The sequence below is a fragment of the Odocoileus virginianus genome, chromosome 1, assembly GCF_023699985.2.
Source record: "Odocoileus virginianus isolate 20LAN1187 ecotype Illinois chromosome 1, Ovbor_1.2, whole genome shotgun sequence".
NCBI classification, from domain to species: Eukaryota; Metazoa; Chordata; class Mammalia; order Artiodactyla; family Cervidae; genus Odocoileus; species Odocoileus virginianus.
This window is the reverse complement of record NC_069674.1, coordinates 271,983-286,416: the sequence shown is the minus strand read 5'-3', so window position 1 is coordinate 286,416 and position 14,434 is coordinate 271,983. Positions and strand designations below refer to the sequence as shown.

The 14,434-nt window shown below is 55.1% G+C and overlaps 1 protein-coding gene across 4 annotated transcripts in view; it reads left to right on the top strand.

The window, feature by feature from the left end:
* The window catches only part of DYNC2I1 (dynein 2 intermediate chain 1), a 47,814-nt gene extending 33,380 nt beyond the window's left edge, over nucleotides 1-14,434 (top strand). For all 4 annotated transcript variants that reach the window (XM_020886171.2, XM_070478065.1, XM_020886172.2 and 1 more), the window contains 10 exons: nucleotides 443-615; nucleotides 1,386-1,548; nucleotides 3,921-4,034; nucleotides 4,127-4,188; nucleotides 4,541-4,592; nucleotides 6,412-6,472; nucleotides 7,792-7,891; nucleotides 8,034-8,165; nucleotides 11,816-12,039; nucleotides 14,100-14,434. In XM_020886171.2, the coding sequence (XP_020741830.2) occupies nucleotides 443-615; nucleotides 1,386-1,548; nucleotides 3,921-4,034; nucleotides 4,127-4,188; nucleotides 4,541-4,592; nucleotides 6,412-6,472; nucleotides 7,792-7,891; nucleotides 8,034-8,165; nucleotides 11,816-12,039; nucleotides 14,100-14,274 (1,256 nt within the window). In that variant the 3' untranslated portion in view covers nucleotides 14,275-14,434. The remainder of the gene's footprint in view (nucleotides 1-442; nucleotides 616-1,385; nucleotides 1,549-3,920; nucleotides 4,035-4,126; nucleotides 4,189-4,540; nucleotides 4,593-6,411; nucleotides 6,473-7,791; nucleotides 7,892-8,033; nucleotides 8,166-11,815; nucleotides 12,040-14,099) is intronic.

Below are 14,434 nucleotides of genomic sequence, written 5' to 3'. Positions count from 1 at the left end.
CGGGCAGGTCGTGGGCCTTGGAGCCGCAGTGGACAGACAGAAACCTCGCATCCCCAGACGAACAAGGGTGCTGGACAGTGTCTGAGGGCAGGCGTCAGGAGGAGGCCGTCCAGGGCCCTGCTGCAGGCGGACAAGCACTGACTGGGCAGACATGATGCCCCCCCACCCCCTGCTCCCCAGGTCCCCTCCGCACCCCTGGGAAGTAGATGGTGGATGGTGGGGTCCTGGGCCGTGCTGAGCTGCGTGTGGAGGAGGGTGGCTTCTTTCAAATGAGGCCACCCAGACGTTTTCGAGTTGAGCTTGGCCACTCATCAAAACACTGGTTTTGGGCGATAGCATCTTTGAAAGACCATGTCTTCTTCACTAAGCTGAAACATACTGGAGTAACCTTGTGTGTTAATGTAATGTGGGTTCTGGAGCATTTTTCTTGTCTTGTCCGCAGACCGGAGAGTGTCCTGCCTGCACGCATGTCAGGCTCAGCGGCGCACGCTGGTGTCTGTGCACGGGCTGCCGGGGAAGGCCTTGGTGCCCCTGCTGGACCACAGACACGTGCTCTGTGTGTGGGACATCCGGCAGCCGTCAGGGCCCCAGAAGGTCCTGGTGTGCGAGTCGAAGGTACAGCTTGGGGGGGCCGAGGGCGTGACTTGAGGGCGTGGGCCCCAGGGAGGGGTGTCCGGGGTCACGGCTTTCCGTCCCGCCGCCATGTGCGGGGTGAGGGTGCAGGAGCTCTTAATACGAAGCACCGGGTTGACTGAGGGGCCGCGTGGCCACAGTCCCCAGGGCCCTGAGAGTGGGCGTCCGCCTGGCTCTGGGTTCATGGAGGCACCAGCCTGGCATCCTTGGGATAGTGGAAGTGAGCGTCCCGGCTTGCTCCGCCTGGGTCACGGGTGCTTTAGAGGTTTCTTCCCGTGCCTGGAATTTTCCGAGTCCTTAGCGCGTGTGTTTCCCGGCTCCTGGTGAGTGGGACTGTGGAGTGGCGACTACATAGGTGCAGGGCAGAGTTCTGTTTCTAATCCTGTGGCTCCGGACTTCAGAAACATCTGGTTTTCACTCCACTGCTCGTCGTGCTGGGGGCTTGAACATAGCTTACTGTGATGCAGGGTATAGATAAAATGACGGGCGGCTCAGCTGTGCCGGACACCCTGCGGCCGCCACCCCGTGTCCCAAAGAGGGCACCCTCAGAGGGGCCAGCTGCTTGCCGCGGTTCCCCGTGTCCAGATATAGAGTCCCTGAGGCCCGGCGATCCCTGTCCCTGGCCCCACCTCTGCCTGGCCCCACCTCCCCATCCCTGCACCCCAACCTGGCCCTGGCTCTCTGGCCCCGGCCCCACCCGCCCCAGCCTCCGGTCCCCCCTCCTCAGCCCTGCTCTCTATGCGGCTCTCTAGGTCACATGCTGCTGCTTCAGCCCTGTGAAAGCCTTCCTGCTGTTTGCGGGGACCGTGCACGGCTCGGTGGTCGTGTGGGACCTGAGGGAGGACCCCAGGATCCATCTCCGCGTGACGCTGAGCGGGTGCTCCTGGACGTTCAGGACCCCCACCTTCTCCACTGGTCAGTGACGCCGCCCACCGGCTCGGGTCCCCCGGAGCAGCTGCGAGGCCCCTTTGCGTTCTCCATGCAGGTCGCCCCAGAGGATGCCCTGACCTCGAGGCACAGGAGGCCTGTGCCAGCCAGGGGAACAGCATCTTTCTGGGGTGGCTGGGGTGGTGACAGCAGTGATGGGCTGCTTGTCCTGTCAGCTCTGGGGCTCCAGGTCCTCAGCGAAGGGGCGCCGGGGTTGCCTCAGCCTGAGATCATTGGTTTGTGCGCGCCCATGGCCCGGGCTGGAGGAGAGGAGAGGTAGTGACCCCTTGAGGTGGGATGGACCCAGAGCCACTGGACCTGTCAGGACCCCGAGTTAGACTCATGTGCATACTTCACGCCAGGCAGCTGCTGCCACAAGCAACCACAACCACGACCACAGTTAACAATAGCTGGTCACAGCCATAGCTGATCACAACCACAACCACAGTTACAGCCACAGCCGATTGCAACCTAAGCCCAACCACTGTTGCAATCACAACCAAAACCACAACCTCAAACGAGGACTGTGTTCTGGGGTTTTTCCCCATGCTGTGTGGGCGTGTCCCATGCAGGCTGTCCGGGCCTCTCCCGGTGCTCAGGGAGATGGGAGGCTTATCTGTGGTCACACTGGCCATGCAGGGGCCAGCACCCAGGTGGTCTCCAGTCCTTCCACGTTCCTGCCCAGGAACGTCACTCTTCCCCCCCACCCCCAGCTGACTTTGGGTCCCCCCGCCCTCACCATCCCACGAGGTTTTGTCTCTGTTTTGTCTCACGGTGAGGGCCGAGATCCTGTAGCATCCCGACCTTGGAGTCAACTTTCCTCCTCTTAGCGAGAAGTGCCCACAAGTCATGGTGTGCTGGGTCAGGACGTCACTCCTCTGCCAGGCAGGCCCCCGTGGGCGCCACATGGCTTTACCCGCCCAGCGGTCAGCTTCTTCTGGTCAGTTCTCTCTGTCCATGGTCAGGACGGGCGTCTGCACTGCAGGTGTGGCGGCCGCAGGTCCTCGCTGCGGGCTGGCAGCCTTTCTGCTCCAGCTGGCGTCCCTGAGATCGCAGGGTGCCGGGTGTCTGTCTTCAGCGGGGCGTCTGTGCAGGCCTTCTGCACCAAGTGAATCAACATGCTGCTTCTGACTGTTGTGCTTTAAGGGTCCGTGTGTTCTCAGTACTGTCCTGGGTAGACTTGTCTGGGTTGTCTCCAGCCCTTAACCAGGCCAGCCCTCAATGTTCTGTTCCTGGCCCCCTCTGGGGAACTCCATGCATATACTGCATGCCTGTTTATGTAGTGTGAGTTTGTCTGTGTTTTATACATAAAAAGACAACATTTCTTTTGTCTTCCAACAACCAGTTTTTCCCCCTTTGGGGGTGAAATTGCCACTGTTGAGAATGTGTCAGTTTATAGATACCTTATGGATCCGTTGCTACTGGAAAAGGTATCTTTTAAGATCGTGTATTTTCTAACTGCTGCTATTACTAATTAGTGCTTGAATTCACCACCAAACACTGAAATGCTCAGGATTTGAAACTTAATATTCTATTAAAATGCTTCCTTCTTTTTTTTTTTTTTTTTTTTTGCTATGTAAACACTGTCACAAAAACCTTCAAAGTTCCAGTAACTTTGAGTCGGAGAACACCCCTCCTCAGTGGGCCTCCAGTTCATTGAGTCTGAAGTCTGTCATTCTCCGTTCCAGAGAGCATTTTGTCCTTTTCTTCAATTTCAACCCTAACTCTCATTTTCTTTCTGATGTTTTTAAATCCATTTTTGTTCTAGGTTTCTGATTGCAGGTGTTTTTATTTGTTAGATGTATTTCCAAGTGCTTTTTGGAAACCTGTGATGTCATCTGGGTGCTGGGCGTTGGTCTTTCTGTTCCATGCTCGTTTCTGGAGGGAGAATTGTCAGAGGTTGAAATGCTTCCATTTGCGTTTTCTATCTAGTTTCTGTGGCAGTGTTGTGTGGCATTTGTCTTCCTCTGCTAGGGGGCATTTTGCAGGTGGGTTTGCCAGGTCAGAGGAGCTCTGTTCTGTTGGGCTGTGAAGGTGCTTCTGCTCTGGCTGCGAGCCTCTGTCTCCTTCTGAAGCTGGAAGCAGTTTCCGCTGTCTCTGGGACCCCCTCTTGCTGTGGAGAGTGCCCGCGCCCCCCAGTCTGTCCTTGCACCTGCAGCTGTGCAGACACACCGCTCGCCTTCTCCGCCCAGGCGGATGTGGTCTGTGGCCTCTGCTCCTCGGCCGTGCCGAGAGCCATGACACGTGCACTTCCACAGTTTTGCGCGTGGCTGGGCACCTGCGGACACGTGCGTGCCCCGCACAGGCGGCTGTGCTCCGTGACCCACCACATGCACACACTGCCTGTGCTCTGCCCCCAGACGGCGTCCTGATGTCCGTGAACCACCGCAGCCCCCTCCAGGCAATAGAGCCCATCACGGGGTCTGTCTGCAAGAGGCAGAGCTGTGTGCTTTCACCCTTTTCTACTCAAGAAGGTATGTGACCTTCACTTCTGTAAATATGAGCTCCAGTGTGAGACGTGGTTTCTGGTTATGAGCCGGTCCTTCCCCACTTGTGTCCTCACCAGAGACGGCAGGCCTATCCTTCCACATTGCTTCCTTGGACGAAAGCGGGCTTCTCAATGTGTGGGTAAGTCGGGCACATGGTCAGTGGTGGGGGACAGGTGGTGATGTGTGCGGGCATGGGGCGACATGTATGTGAGAGGTGGCAGGGCTCTCAGCCAGGAAACCAGAATGAGGCAGCTTGCAGGGAACTCCCGGGGGAACAAGGGATGGAAGGGGGCAGCTTCAGGGCCTGTCACCGGAGGGAAGAAGAAGGTCAAAGTCGGGGATTTATAGTATTTAAACATTAGTCTTCCTTCTGGAGCAACTGTGTCCTTAGCATGTCGTGTGATGTGCTGTCTTGATCACAGCTGTGCTTTGCTTAGACTGTTTCCCGCTTATCCTGTGTGCTGACCCTCGTCTCTGATGGTCTGTTTCAGGTGGTGGTTGAATTACAGAAGGCAGATGCTGCAGGTTCAATAAGTGACTTAGGTAACTAAAAATAAAAAACTAATTTTAGGCAGCGTTTGCTAGAATCACTAAAGATTAGACATACCCAGAATCACTTTGAAGAATCAGTTACTCGCCACATGGAAAATGGAGATTAAAGTTGTGTATTTTATAACCCGCCGACTGTTGCACAGGCCTGACGCCCTTGTTGCAGGAGGACATGTGTCCTCTTTGTGCCTGCGTGGCGTCTGCTTCTCGTCCCCTGGGGCGTCCCTGTGACTCATGTCTGAGGAGCCCTTGGTGTGACCCCTGAGGTCTCTGACCGTACCCCTACCCCTGGGTGGGGGAGAGGGGGTTGGCTGGCAGTTTGCTGTCCTGATGCCCAGGGCTCGGGCACCAAGGAGCCCCAGCCTGCACTTCTCAGAGCCCCAGTTGGTTGTTTTGTGACCAGGCTGGAGGCGCTGCCATAGATCCGGCCAAAAAGTAGGGCCAGAGCCACTCTGACTGTCCCTGACTTCTTGAAATGAAGGAGGGGCATCTCCTGCGAGCAGGGCCCGTGTTGGGAGCCTGGTGCTGCTGCGGGGCCTTGCGGGGGTCCCTCCTGAGAGGCTAACAAGCCAGGGAGGCCAGGGGTCTCCAAACAGAGGAAATAGGCTGCAAGTGGCAGATGTTTTTTATCTCTCTCTTAAGCGACAGGAGGAAACTGGTGTTATATTTTTTTCCCCTTCTCTATACAGATTTAAAAAGAGGCTTCTGTTAAAATTCTGTGTTGCCATAATGACACCTGGTTCCACCTGAACTCAACTTGTCTCAAACTTTGAGCTAACCAGTGCATTTTTCTTATGGAAATGTTTGTCTTAAGCTATGTTAATGTACTGTGTATTTACCCTAGACTCTTTGTCTGTCTTCAAGTCGGTTCCACCTAAGACTCAGAATCGACTTGACAAACCAGTATGTTTTACTCACGCAAATGTTCTCCTAAGCTATGTTTTAAGGGGACTATGTCTTTGCTTGGAAACCTCCCTTTCTTCAAGATTCATGTCACTGGTTTTATGGCAAGGACGACTCACCTGGTGTCAGTGTTATCTCAGAACGCCTGTTGTGGGTGAGGGGCCTGGTGCCCTCTGAGTTTTGAGACATCTGCTTTCTCTACTTAGCAGCCTGCTGATAGGAATATAACCTACTGCTGAAGGCCAACAGGCAGCACTCTCTCTGCCCCCTTCTGATGTCTATGTCAGAAGCTGTCTGTCTCTTTTATACTTTAATAAATGTTTATCACACAAAAGCTCTGAGCAATCAAGCCTCCTCTCTGACCCTGGATTGAATTCCTCTCCTCTGGAGGCCAAGAATCCCGGCGTCTTTCATGGCTCAGCAACGGCCTTTCACTCCCAAGGGGCCATTTTTTCCGCCTCTCTTGCAGTCGGCTCTGTTCCCTGGGCTGCGAGCAGGGCTGCGTGGGGGATGTCGGGGCGGGATGGGGCTGGAGGGACGTCCCCGCCAGCACAGGTAACCCAGACCAGTGGGAGGAGATTTCCAGAGGAGGGTTTCTCTGGGGAACTGGAGGACTGTTGAATATTCACTTTTTGCTTTTAGAAGTATATTTCCGTTTTAAAGTCAAATCTAAAAATGGAAAGGCTTTTGATTCCAGCAGCCCTCTTCCCTCCAGGCCCTCAGCTGCCAGCTCCTAATTCATCCCAGGCACCTGCAGGGCCCTCCCCTGCACAAGGGCGGGGCAGCCCTCACCGCCCTACTTTTGATGTTCTCCCAGCCCAGGCCTTAAACAGTGAAAAGGAATTTCCAGATGCTTGGGTTTTGGTATAACTTGTACCAAGAGGTGCCTTTATTCCTGGTTACTCTGTAGGTTTAATACCTGGAGGACGGATAAAACTGGTACACAGCACTTCGATCCAGCTGAGTGACAGGTGAGTCTATGCCCATTAAGCCATGTTTCCCACAGGAGGAAACAGCCTTAGGTAATAAGTTATGGTCAGACTGGTGCTGGAGAATCCTGGCTTCTGACATTGTTTTTTTGCCAAGTAGTTTATTTGCTAACTGGTTTGCTGTTAATGAGTCAGTGTAACAAATGCAATTACCAGGTGTTACAGCTAAAAATATTTTCTATTGTATGAATTGGTACTATTTGACTGTTTTTCATCCAGTTTTAATACAACCCTGAAATTAAATAGATGAGGTTCAGAAACTGAAAACATTGACGTGAAAGTTTTATTCAGAAATTAGTTTTCTGTTTTTACTTAAATAACTTACTGTGATGTAAAAACCTTACTAGCTATATGAATATTGTGTATATTTATGTGTCTCAAGTTATTTCCCAAAGCTGTCTCTTCCTGTCACTCACTGCAGCTGGGCTGGCTCCCAGCCTGCGACTGACCTGGAGAGTCCTGATATTAGCCTCCCTGCTGTTCGTCAGTTGGAGCACCCCAGGGTTGTGTTAATGAATCCATGCATGCTTTGTGGTTAGACATTACCTGCCGTTCCTTTCAGTATAAGTACAACAAGGAATCTGTTAATGTTTGCAAAAACCCACCTAATAAACTGCAGACTCCACCCTGGGCAATCCCAGCCCCTCGTGGAATTTCCGTGAGACTCCTCATCTCCATTACGGCTTTGTCACTTCATGCCTTGCATTGCAATGGTCTTCACTGCTTTAAAGGAAGTGTCACCTGGAGCTGATGTTGGATCTCCCCCACAGAACGCCTAGCAGTGCCCAGCCCCTGTCGGGGTGCAGCAGACATCCACTCAGACCTCGCCCACACGCTGGCCACACGGAGTGTGCTCTGTCAGCTGCTTTGTGGGGCCTTTCCCTTAGGGGCCCCCAAGTGCAGACCAGCAACCCGTGGCTGCTGCGGCCCACAGGGTTGGCATCTGGCAGGAGGGGGACGGAGCTGCCCGGCCCCGGAGCTCAGAGCCACCTCGCCAGCCTCAGCCCCCTTCCTCGGTCGCTGAACGTGGGTGTCCCTGGGGTGGGGGGAACCCTGGGGCCGCCAGGCCTCCACTGAGGGGGTCCTGGTGGCCTGTCCCCTTGTTGCTGTGGCACGGGACACACGGAGGGGACACGTGGAGTGTGGGCGAGTGAGTGAGTGATGGGATGGGTGAAGGGATGTCCAGAGCCTAGAAAATGGAACTGGAGACGTGTCCATTGGCCGATGACAGGTACTGGTGTCACCTTTGCCCTGACAGTTTCAAGACTGCCCATCTGTCCATCTTTGCTGTTTTCTTCCAGCCTTTCTCATAAAGGTTATGAATCCTGGGGGTCTGTGCAGACACTGAGCGTTAAATTTCTGCCTTCAGACCCTAATCACTTCGTTGTCGGCACAGACGTGGTGAGTAACCGTCTAGACCTCTTTCTGTGGCTACAGTGGCTTGATGAGTATCTTCACTGGAGCTTAGCTTCTGGTTTGCTCTGATCAGAATGTTGTTTAAATAGCCTCGCCCGCCTGGTTCCCACCCCCTCGCTCCCCACAGGGCCTTGTCAGCCACGGCAGCAGACGGGACCTCAGAGCGTCTCCCAGGCTGTTCCGGCCCCAGCAGCAGGGCCCGAGGCCTGTGAAGGTGACCGTGATTGACTTCTCACCATTTGCGGAGCCCGTGTTCCTGGTAAGGGCGCCTGTTTGTCAGCACTGACGCCTTGGCAGTGTCTGCTGTAGTCTCCAGCACTTGGTTCTGTATGCGTTGGCTCCTGGCTTCCTGAGGTCCCATCTGCGTGGTCAGTGCCGTTGGTTCCACTGTGCTGTCGTGTGGATCTTATTTACACTTTTTATTCTGACCTAATGTACGTTTGTAGAGAAGTTACAAGGATGGCGCAGAGCACTCCCCGCCCGCCCTGAGTGTGCAGTGGCCCGCGTGTGGCCAGGGTGCTCCACCCCAGGGGCTGATGTGCGTTCACCTCCTGTGGCCACGGGTCGGTCCACCAGTCCTGCTGTCTGCAGGCCTGACTGCGGCCCCGTGGCTGTCCCACCAGTGTCCTTTGTGAGCAGGATCGTGGCCCAGGTCAGGAGTCCTGTCCATTTACTGTGTCCCATCCTCACTGCCCTCACCTGGGAATAGACTCAGCACCTCACAGAGGACCTGGGCACCTGATGCCCCGAGTTGAGTCAGGGGGTGTCTCCTCGTGGTTAGAGACAGGCCTTGTCCTGACTGTGGGCTCCTCTTTCCCAGTCTGATCAGTCAGGGCCAGGCGGGGAATGTGTGGGCTGAGCTCCTGCTGCTCCCAGGGAGGCTCTGTCCCAAGGGAGACTCTGTCCCAAGGGAGGCTCTGTCCCAGGGCGGCTCTGTCCCCAGGGCGGTTCTGTCCCAGGGAGGCTCTGTCCCAAGGGAGGCTCTGTCCCAGAGCGGTTCTGTCCCAGGGCGGCTCTGTCCCAGGGCGGCTCTGTCCCCAGGGAGGCTCTGTCCCAGGGCGGCTCTGTCCCAGGGCGGCTCTGTCCCAGGGCGGTTCTGTCCCAGGGCGGCTCTGTCCCCAGGGAGGCTCTGTCCCAAGGGAGGCTCTGTCCCAGGACGGCTCTGTCCCCAGGGCGGTTCTCTCCCAGGGCGGCTCTGTCCCCAGGGCGGCTCTGTCCCCAGGGTGGCTCTGTCCCCAGGGAGGCTCTGTCCCCAGGGAGGTTCTGTCCCAGGGCGGATCTGTCCCAGAGCGGTTCTGTCCCAAGGGAGGCTCTGTCCCAAGGGAGGTTCTGTCCCAGGGCGGCTCTGTCCCCAGGGCGGCTCTGTCCCAGGGCGGCTCTGTCCCCAGGGTGGATCTGTCCCAGGGCGGCTCTGTCCCCAGGGCGGCTCTGTCCCAGGGAGGTTCTGTCCCAAGGGCGGCTCTGTCCCCAGGGCGGCTCTGTCCCAAGGGCGGCTCTGTCCCAGGGAGGTTCTGTCCCCAGGGCGGCTCTGTCCCCAGGGAGGTTCTGTCCCCAGGGCGGCTCTGTCCCAGGGCGGATCTGTCCCAGGGCAGCTCTGTCCCCAGGGCGGCTCTGTCCCCAGGGAGGTTCTGTCCCAGGGCAGCTCTGTCCCCAGGGCGGCTCTGTCCCCAGGGCGGATCTGTCCCCAGGGAGGTTCTGTCCCAGGGCGGCTTTGTCCCCAGGGAGGCTCTGTCCCAAGGGAGGTTCTGTCCCAGGGCGGCTTTGTCCCCAGGGAGGCTCTGTCCCAAGGGAGGTTCTGTCCCAGAGCGGTTCTGTCCCAGGGCGGCTCTGTCCCCAGGGAGGTTCTGTCCCAGGGCGGATCTATCCCAGGGCGGCTCTGTCCCCAGGGAGGCTCTGTCCCAAGGGAGGTTCTGTCCCAGGGCAGATCTGTCCCAGGGCGGCTCTGTCCCCAGGGAGGCTCTGTCCCAGGGAGGTTCTGTCCCAGGGCGGATCTGTCCCAGGGCGGCTCTGTCCCCAGGGAGGTTCTGTCCCAGGGCGGATCTGTCCCAGAGCGGTTCTGTCCCAGGGAGGCTCTGTCCCAAGGGAGGCTCTGTCCCAGGGCGGCTCTGTCTCAGGGCAGTTCTGTCCCAGGGCGGCTCTGTCCCCAGGGAGGCTCTGTCCCCAGGGAGGTTCTGTCCCAGGGCGGCTCTGTCCCAGGGCGGATCTGTCCCAGGGCGCATCTGTCCCAGGGCGTCTCGGTCCCAGGGCGTCTCGGTCCCAGGGCGGCTCTGTCCCAGGGCGGCTCTGTCCCCAGGGCGGCTCTGTCCCCAGGGCAGCTCTGTCCCAGGGCGGCTCTGTCCCCAGGGCGGCTCTGTCCCAGGGCGGATCTGTCCCAGGGAGGTTCTGTCCCAAGGGAGGTTCTGTCCCAGGGCGGTTCTGTCCCCAGGGAGGTTCTGTCCCAAGGGAGGTTCTGTCCCAGGGCGGATCTGTCCCAGGGCGGATCTGTCCCCAGGGAGGTTCTGTCCCAAGGGAGGTTCTGTCCCAGGGCGGCTCTGTCCCCAGGGAGGCTCTGTCCCCAGGGCGGATCTGTCCCAAGGGAGGTTCTGTCCCAAGGGCGGCTCTGTCCCCAGGGCGGCTCTGTCCCCAGGGCGGCTCTGTCCCAGGGCGGCTCTGTCCCAGGGAGGCTCTGTCCTCAGGGCGGCTCTGTCCCCAGGGCGGCTCTGTCCCAGGGCGGATCTGTCCCCAGGGAGGTTCTGTCCCAAGGGAGGTTCTGTCCCAGGGCGGCTGTCCCAGGGCGGCTCTGTCCCCAGGGCGGATCTGTTCCAGGGCAGCTCTGTCCCAGGGTGGCTCTGTCCCCAGGGCGGCTCTGTCCCAGGGCGGATCTGTCCCAGGGCGGATCTATCCCAGGGTGGCTCTGTCCCAGGACCCCTGTTCTGCAGGGTGGTTCTGTCGCCCTGTTGCTTACTCGTGGGAGCCACCCTGGTGGGAAGACCTCCTCTCCCGCTCATGTGTCTTTCCCTCCTAACGTGTACACCACGGCTTTTCGGCGCCCTCAGTGGGTTCGGAGTCACTGCCTCCATATACTCTGCTCTCAGATGGTCCCCCTAGGGCAGGGGCACTGGGTCCGTGAGCGCCTCTCGCTTTCCCGTACAGGAACCCTTGGGATCAGCCATCACTCCAAGGAGTCTTGGCTCCTGTTAGGAGAAAGACACCTAGATACCAGGCCTGGGCAGTCAGAGTGCGTGTTGTCCAGGACATTGTCAAGGTGTCCTCTTATGCCACGCCCCAGTCCCAGGCTGGGCTCCTCCCCTGCCCTCCCAGCAGTGCGAACCCAGCTCCTATTATCTGTAATAAGTCTGTTTCCTCCATTTTGGGATTCACAGACCCTTTTGTGATTACTGTCTCTTGCCTCTGCTTTTTTGGGAAGATTAAATATGTGAAGAAGTAAATATATTGAGTAAAAAGGAATTAATTTTAGTAGGCTAAAAATTTATTTTTTTACTAGACCAGCTAAGTTTTGTTTTATGGGAAATTCAATTGAAAAGGAATATAAAACCGTATTACTGGTACAAATGTATATGGGTTTTTTTTTTAAGTCAGTCTTTCCAGTCTTGATCTCCTATGTTTGAATCAGTGATGTTCAGCTTTGTTAAAAAATAAACACCTATTTATATATTCACGGAGGTCACTGATTATCAGCCCTCTTTGGAGGGAGGAGGTACAGTGTGTGTCAGGATCTCCAAATGCCCACCTTTGTGATTTGTGAGAACAAGATGGAATGTTATGATTTGATGTTTGGGAAGCAAAAGAATAAACCAAGTGTTTTTGCTGTGTAAGTGTGAAAGCTAATGTTCTGAGAATTTTCCTTGGCTGCTGAGTTTGAGTGAAAGAGAGGGAAGAACTGTGATGCCCTTTCCCCGCCTGCCCCAGGCCGGCTGTTCTGATGGCAGCATCCGGCTGCACCGCCTGACCGCAGAGCGCCCGCTCCTGCAGTGGGACCACAGCACCTGCGGCCGTGCCGTCACCAGCCTGCAGTGGTCCCTGACGAGGCCAGCCGTGTTTCTGGTGCAGGACGACACGTCCTGTGTGTACGTGTGGGACCTCCTGGAGAGCGATCTGGGGCCTGTGGCCCGGCAGCCCATCTGTCCAGACAGGTGAGTCTGGGAAAGCCCAGGGTGAGACGCCACAGGTGACTTTCTGCAGACCCATCACTGATGGTCTTCTGTCTTGGTTTATGTATAAGGCCACCATACTTTATTGTTGTGTTAATCTCTCAGTCCTGTCTGACTCTGCAGCCCCATGCCCGGCTCCTCTGTCCATGGGATTCTCCAGGCAAGAATCCTGGAGTAGGTTGCTATTTCCTTCTCCAAGTTTATATTCACTTGTATTTATATATTTAAATTTAAATATTATTTTTATATTTAAGTTCTGAAAAAGCCACTTTAAAATGGGTTTATTTCATAATAGCCCCAAATAGTCTCAGGATTAAAGAAGTATTATCTATTGTTTTTTGTTTATATTGAGGTACAATTGATGTAAAATATGCTAGTTTCAAGTGTACAATATAATAATTTGATATTTGCATATATTATCAGAGGATTACATCTGTTACCTCACATAGTTTCAGAATTCTTTTCTTGTGATGAGAACTTTTAATGTTTACTCTTTTAGCAACTTTCAGATTTGCAATAGTGTTATCAAGTACATTTGTCGTGCATACTGCTTCCCATGACTTGCTGTTTTATGACTAGAAGCTTGTACGCCTTCACCCATTTGGCCCACCCCCACCCCTTCATTTGGCCACCAGTCAGTTCTCTGTGTGTGAGCTGAGCTTGTTTTAGATGGGGGAGGCTCACGTGTGAGTGAGATCACACAGTATCTATCCTCTGACTGACTTCACTTCGAGTGATGCCCTCAGGGTCCATCCGTGTTGTCACCAGTGGCCGACAGAGAAGCTGTAGGAGCCAGACCCCCTCCCGTGGCTGCACACTGACTCACAATTGAGCCTTGTTGGTTTTGGCCCAGAGTCGGTGCTGAGGATGCCGTGGCCTGTGTGAGGGAGACTTTTCCCAGTATGAATCTTCGTGTACCGTGAGGTTGCCCCAACACTTAGGTTGTTTCTGTGTCCTGCTGTTGTGAGCAGTGCTGCAGTGGACATGGGGATGTCCCACACCCGACTCATGTTGTTTCCACATCCTGGCTATTGTGAGCAGTGCTGCAGTGGACATGGGGACGTCCCACACCCGACTCATGTTGTTTCCACATCCTGGCTATTGTGAGCAGTGCTGCAGTGGACGTGGGGATGTCCCACACCCGACTCATGTTGTTTCCACATCCTGGCTATTGTGAGCAGTGCTGCAGTGGACGTGGGGATGTCCCACACCCGACTCATGTTGTTTCCACGTCCTGGCTATTGTGAGCAGTGCTGCAGTGGACATGGGGATGTCCCATACCCAACACTGAGGTGGTTTCCATGTCCTGCTGTTGTGAACAGTGCTGCAGTGGATGTGGGGATGTGGATATCTCTTTGAGATACTGACTTCATTTTCTTTGGATAAATACCCAGGAGTGGAATTGCTGGATCCATGTTAGTTCTATTTTTAGATCTTGAGAAGCCTCCACACTGTTTTTCACTGTGTCTTCACCAGTTGACGTTCCCACCTACAGTGCCCGAGGGCCCCCTCTCTCTGTGTCCTCACCAATGTTTGTTATTTCATATCTTTTTGATGATGGCCATTCTGATGTTGATATCTCAGTGTTGTGAGTGGATATCTCAGTGTAGTTTTTATTTGCATTTCCCTGTTGATTAGTGATGTTCAGCATCTTTCCACATGTCTTTTGCCATCTGTGTGTCTTTTTTAGAAAAATGTCTGTTCAGGTCCTCTGCCCATATTGTAATTGGATTACTTGTGTTTTTTTTGCTATTTAGTTGTATGAGTCTTTATATATTTTAGATATTAACTCTTTAACAGACATAGGATTGGCAAATGTCTTCTCCATCTCTAGGTGGCCCTTCCTGTTTGTTTCTGGCTTCTTCTACCTTCTTAGTCATCCCACCTGTTTGCTTTTGGAGTCAGATCCAGAAAGCCATCCCCAGACTGATGTCAGAGAGCTGCCCACTGTGTTTTCAGCATTCCTCTTCCTCCTGCTACGCCTGGGGGAGGCGGGTAATCAGGTGACTCTGGGTCACACCGCATGTGCTTCTCGATTTCAGGCTGCTGGCCATGACCGTTGTGGGGGAAGCAGAGAAAACCCGCGGTGGCTTCCTGGCCCTGGTGCTGGCCAGAGCCTCTGGGAGCGTGGACGTCCAGTACCTGCGGCGGGAGTGGGCAACCCCGGCCAGTGATGAACTGCAGAGGCTGCGGCTGCTGCTGCGGGAAGGCCCGTAGGCGGCGGGACCCCGAGAAGTCATGCGGTGGCTCCAAGCTTCCACTGGGTGCATGTGCATTTGTATAGATAGAAGGCGTGTGTCTGTGCAGAAGTCACTGTTCAAAACTACCACTTCAGGACGCCCTAAATAAATCACTGGTTTTGAATGGAAACAGCAAA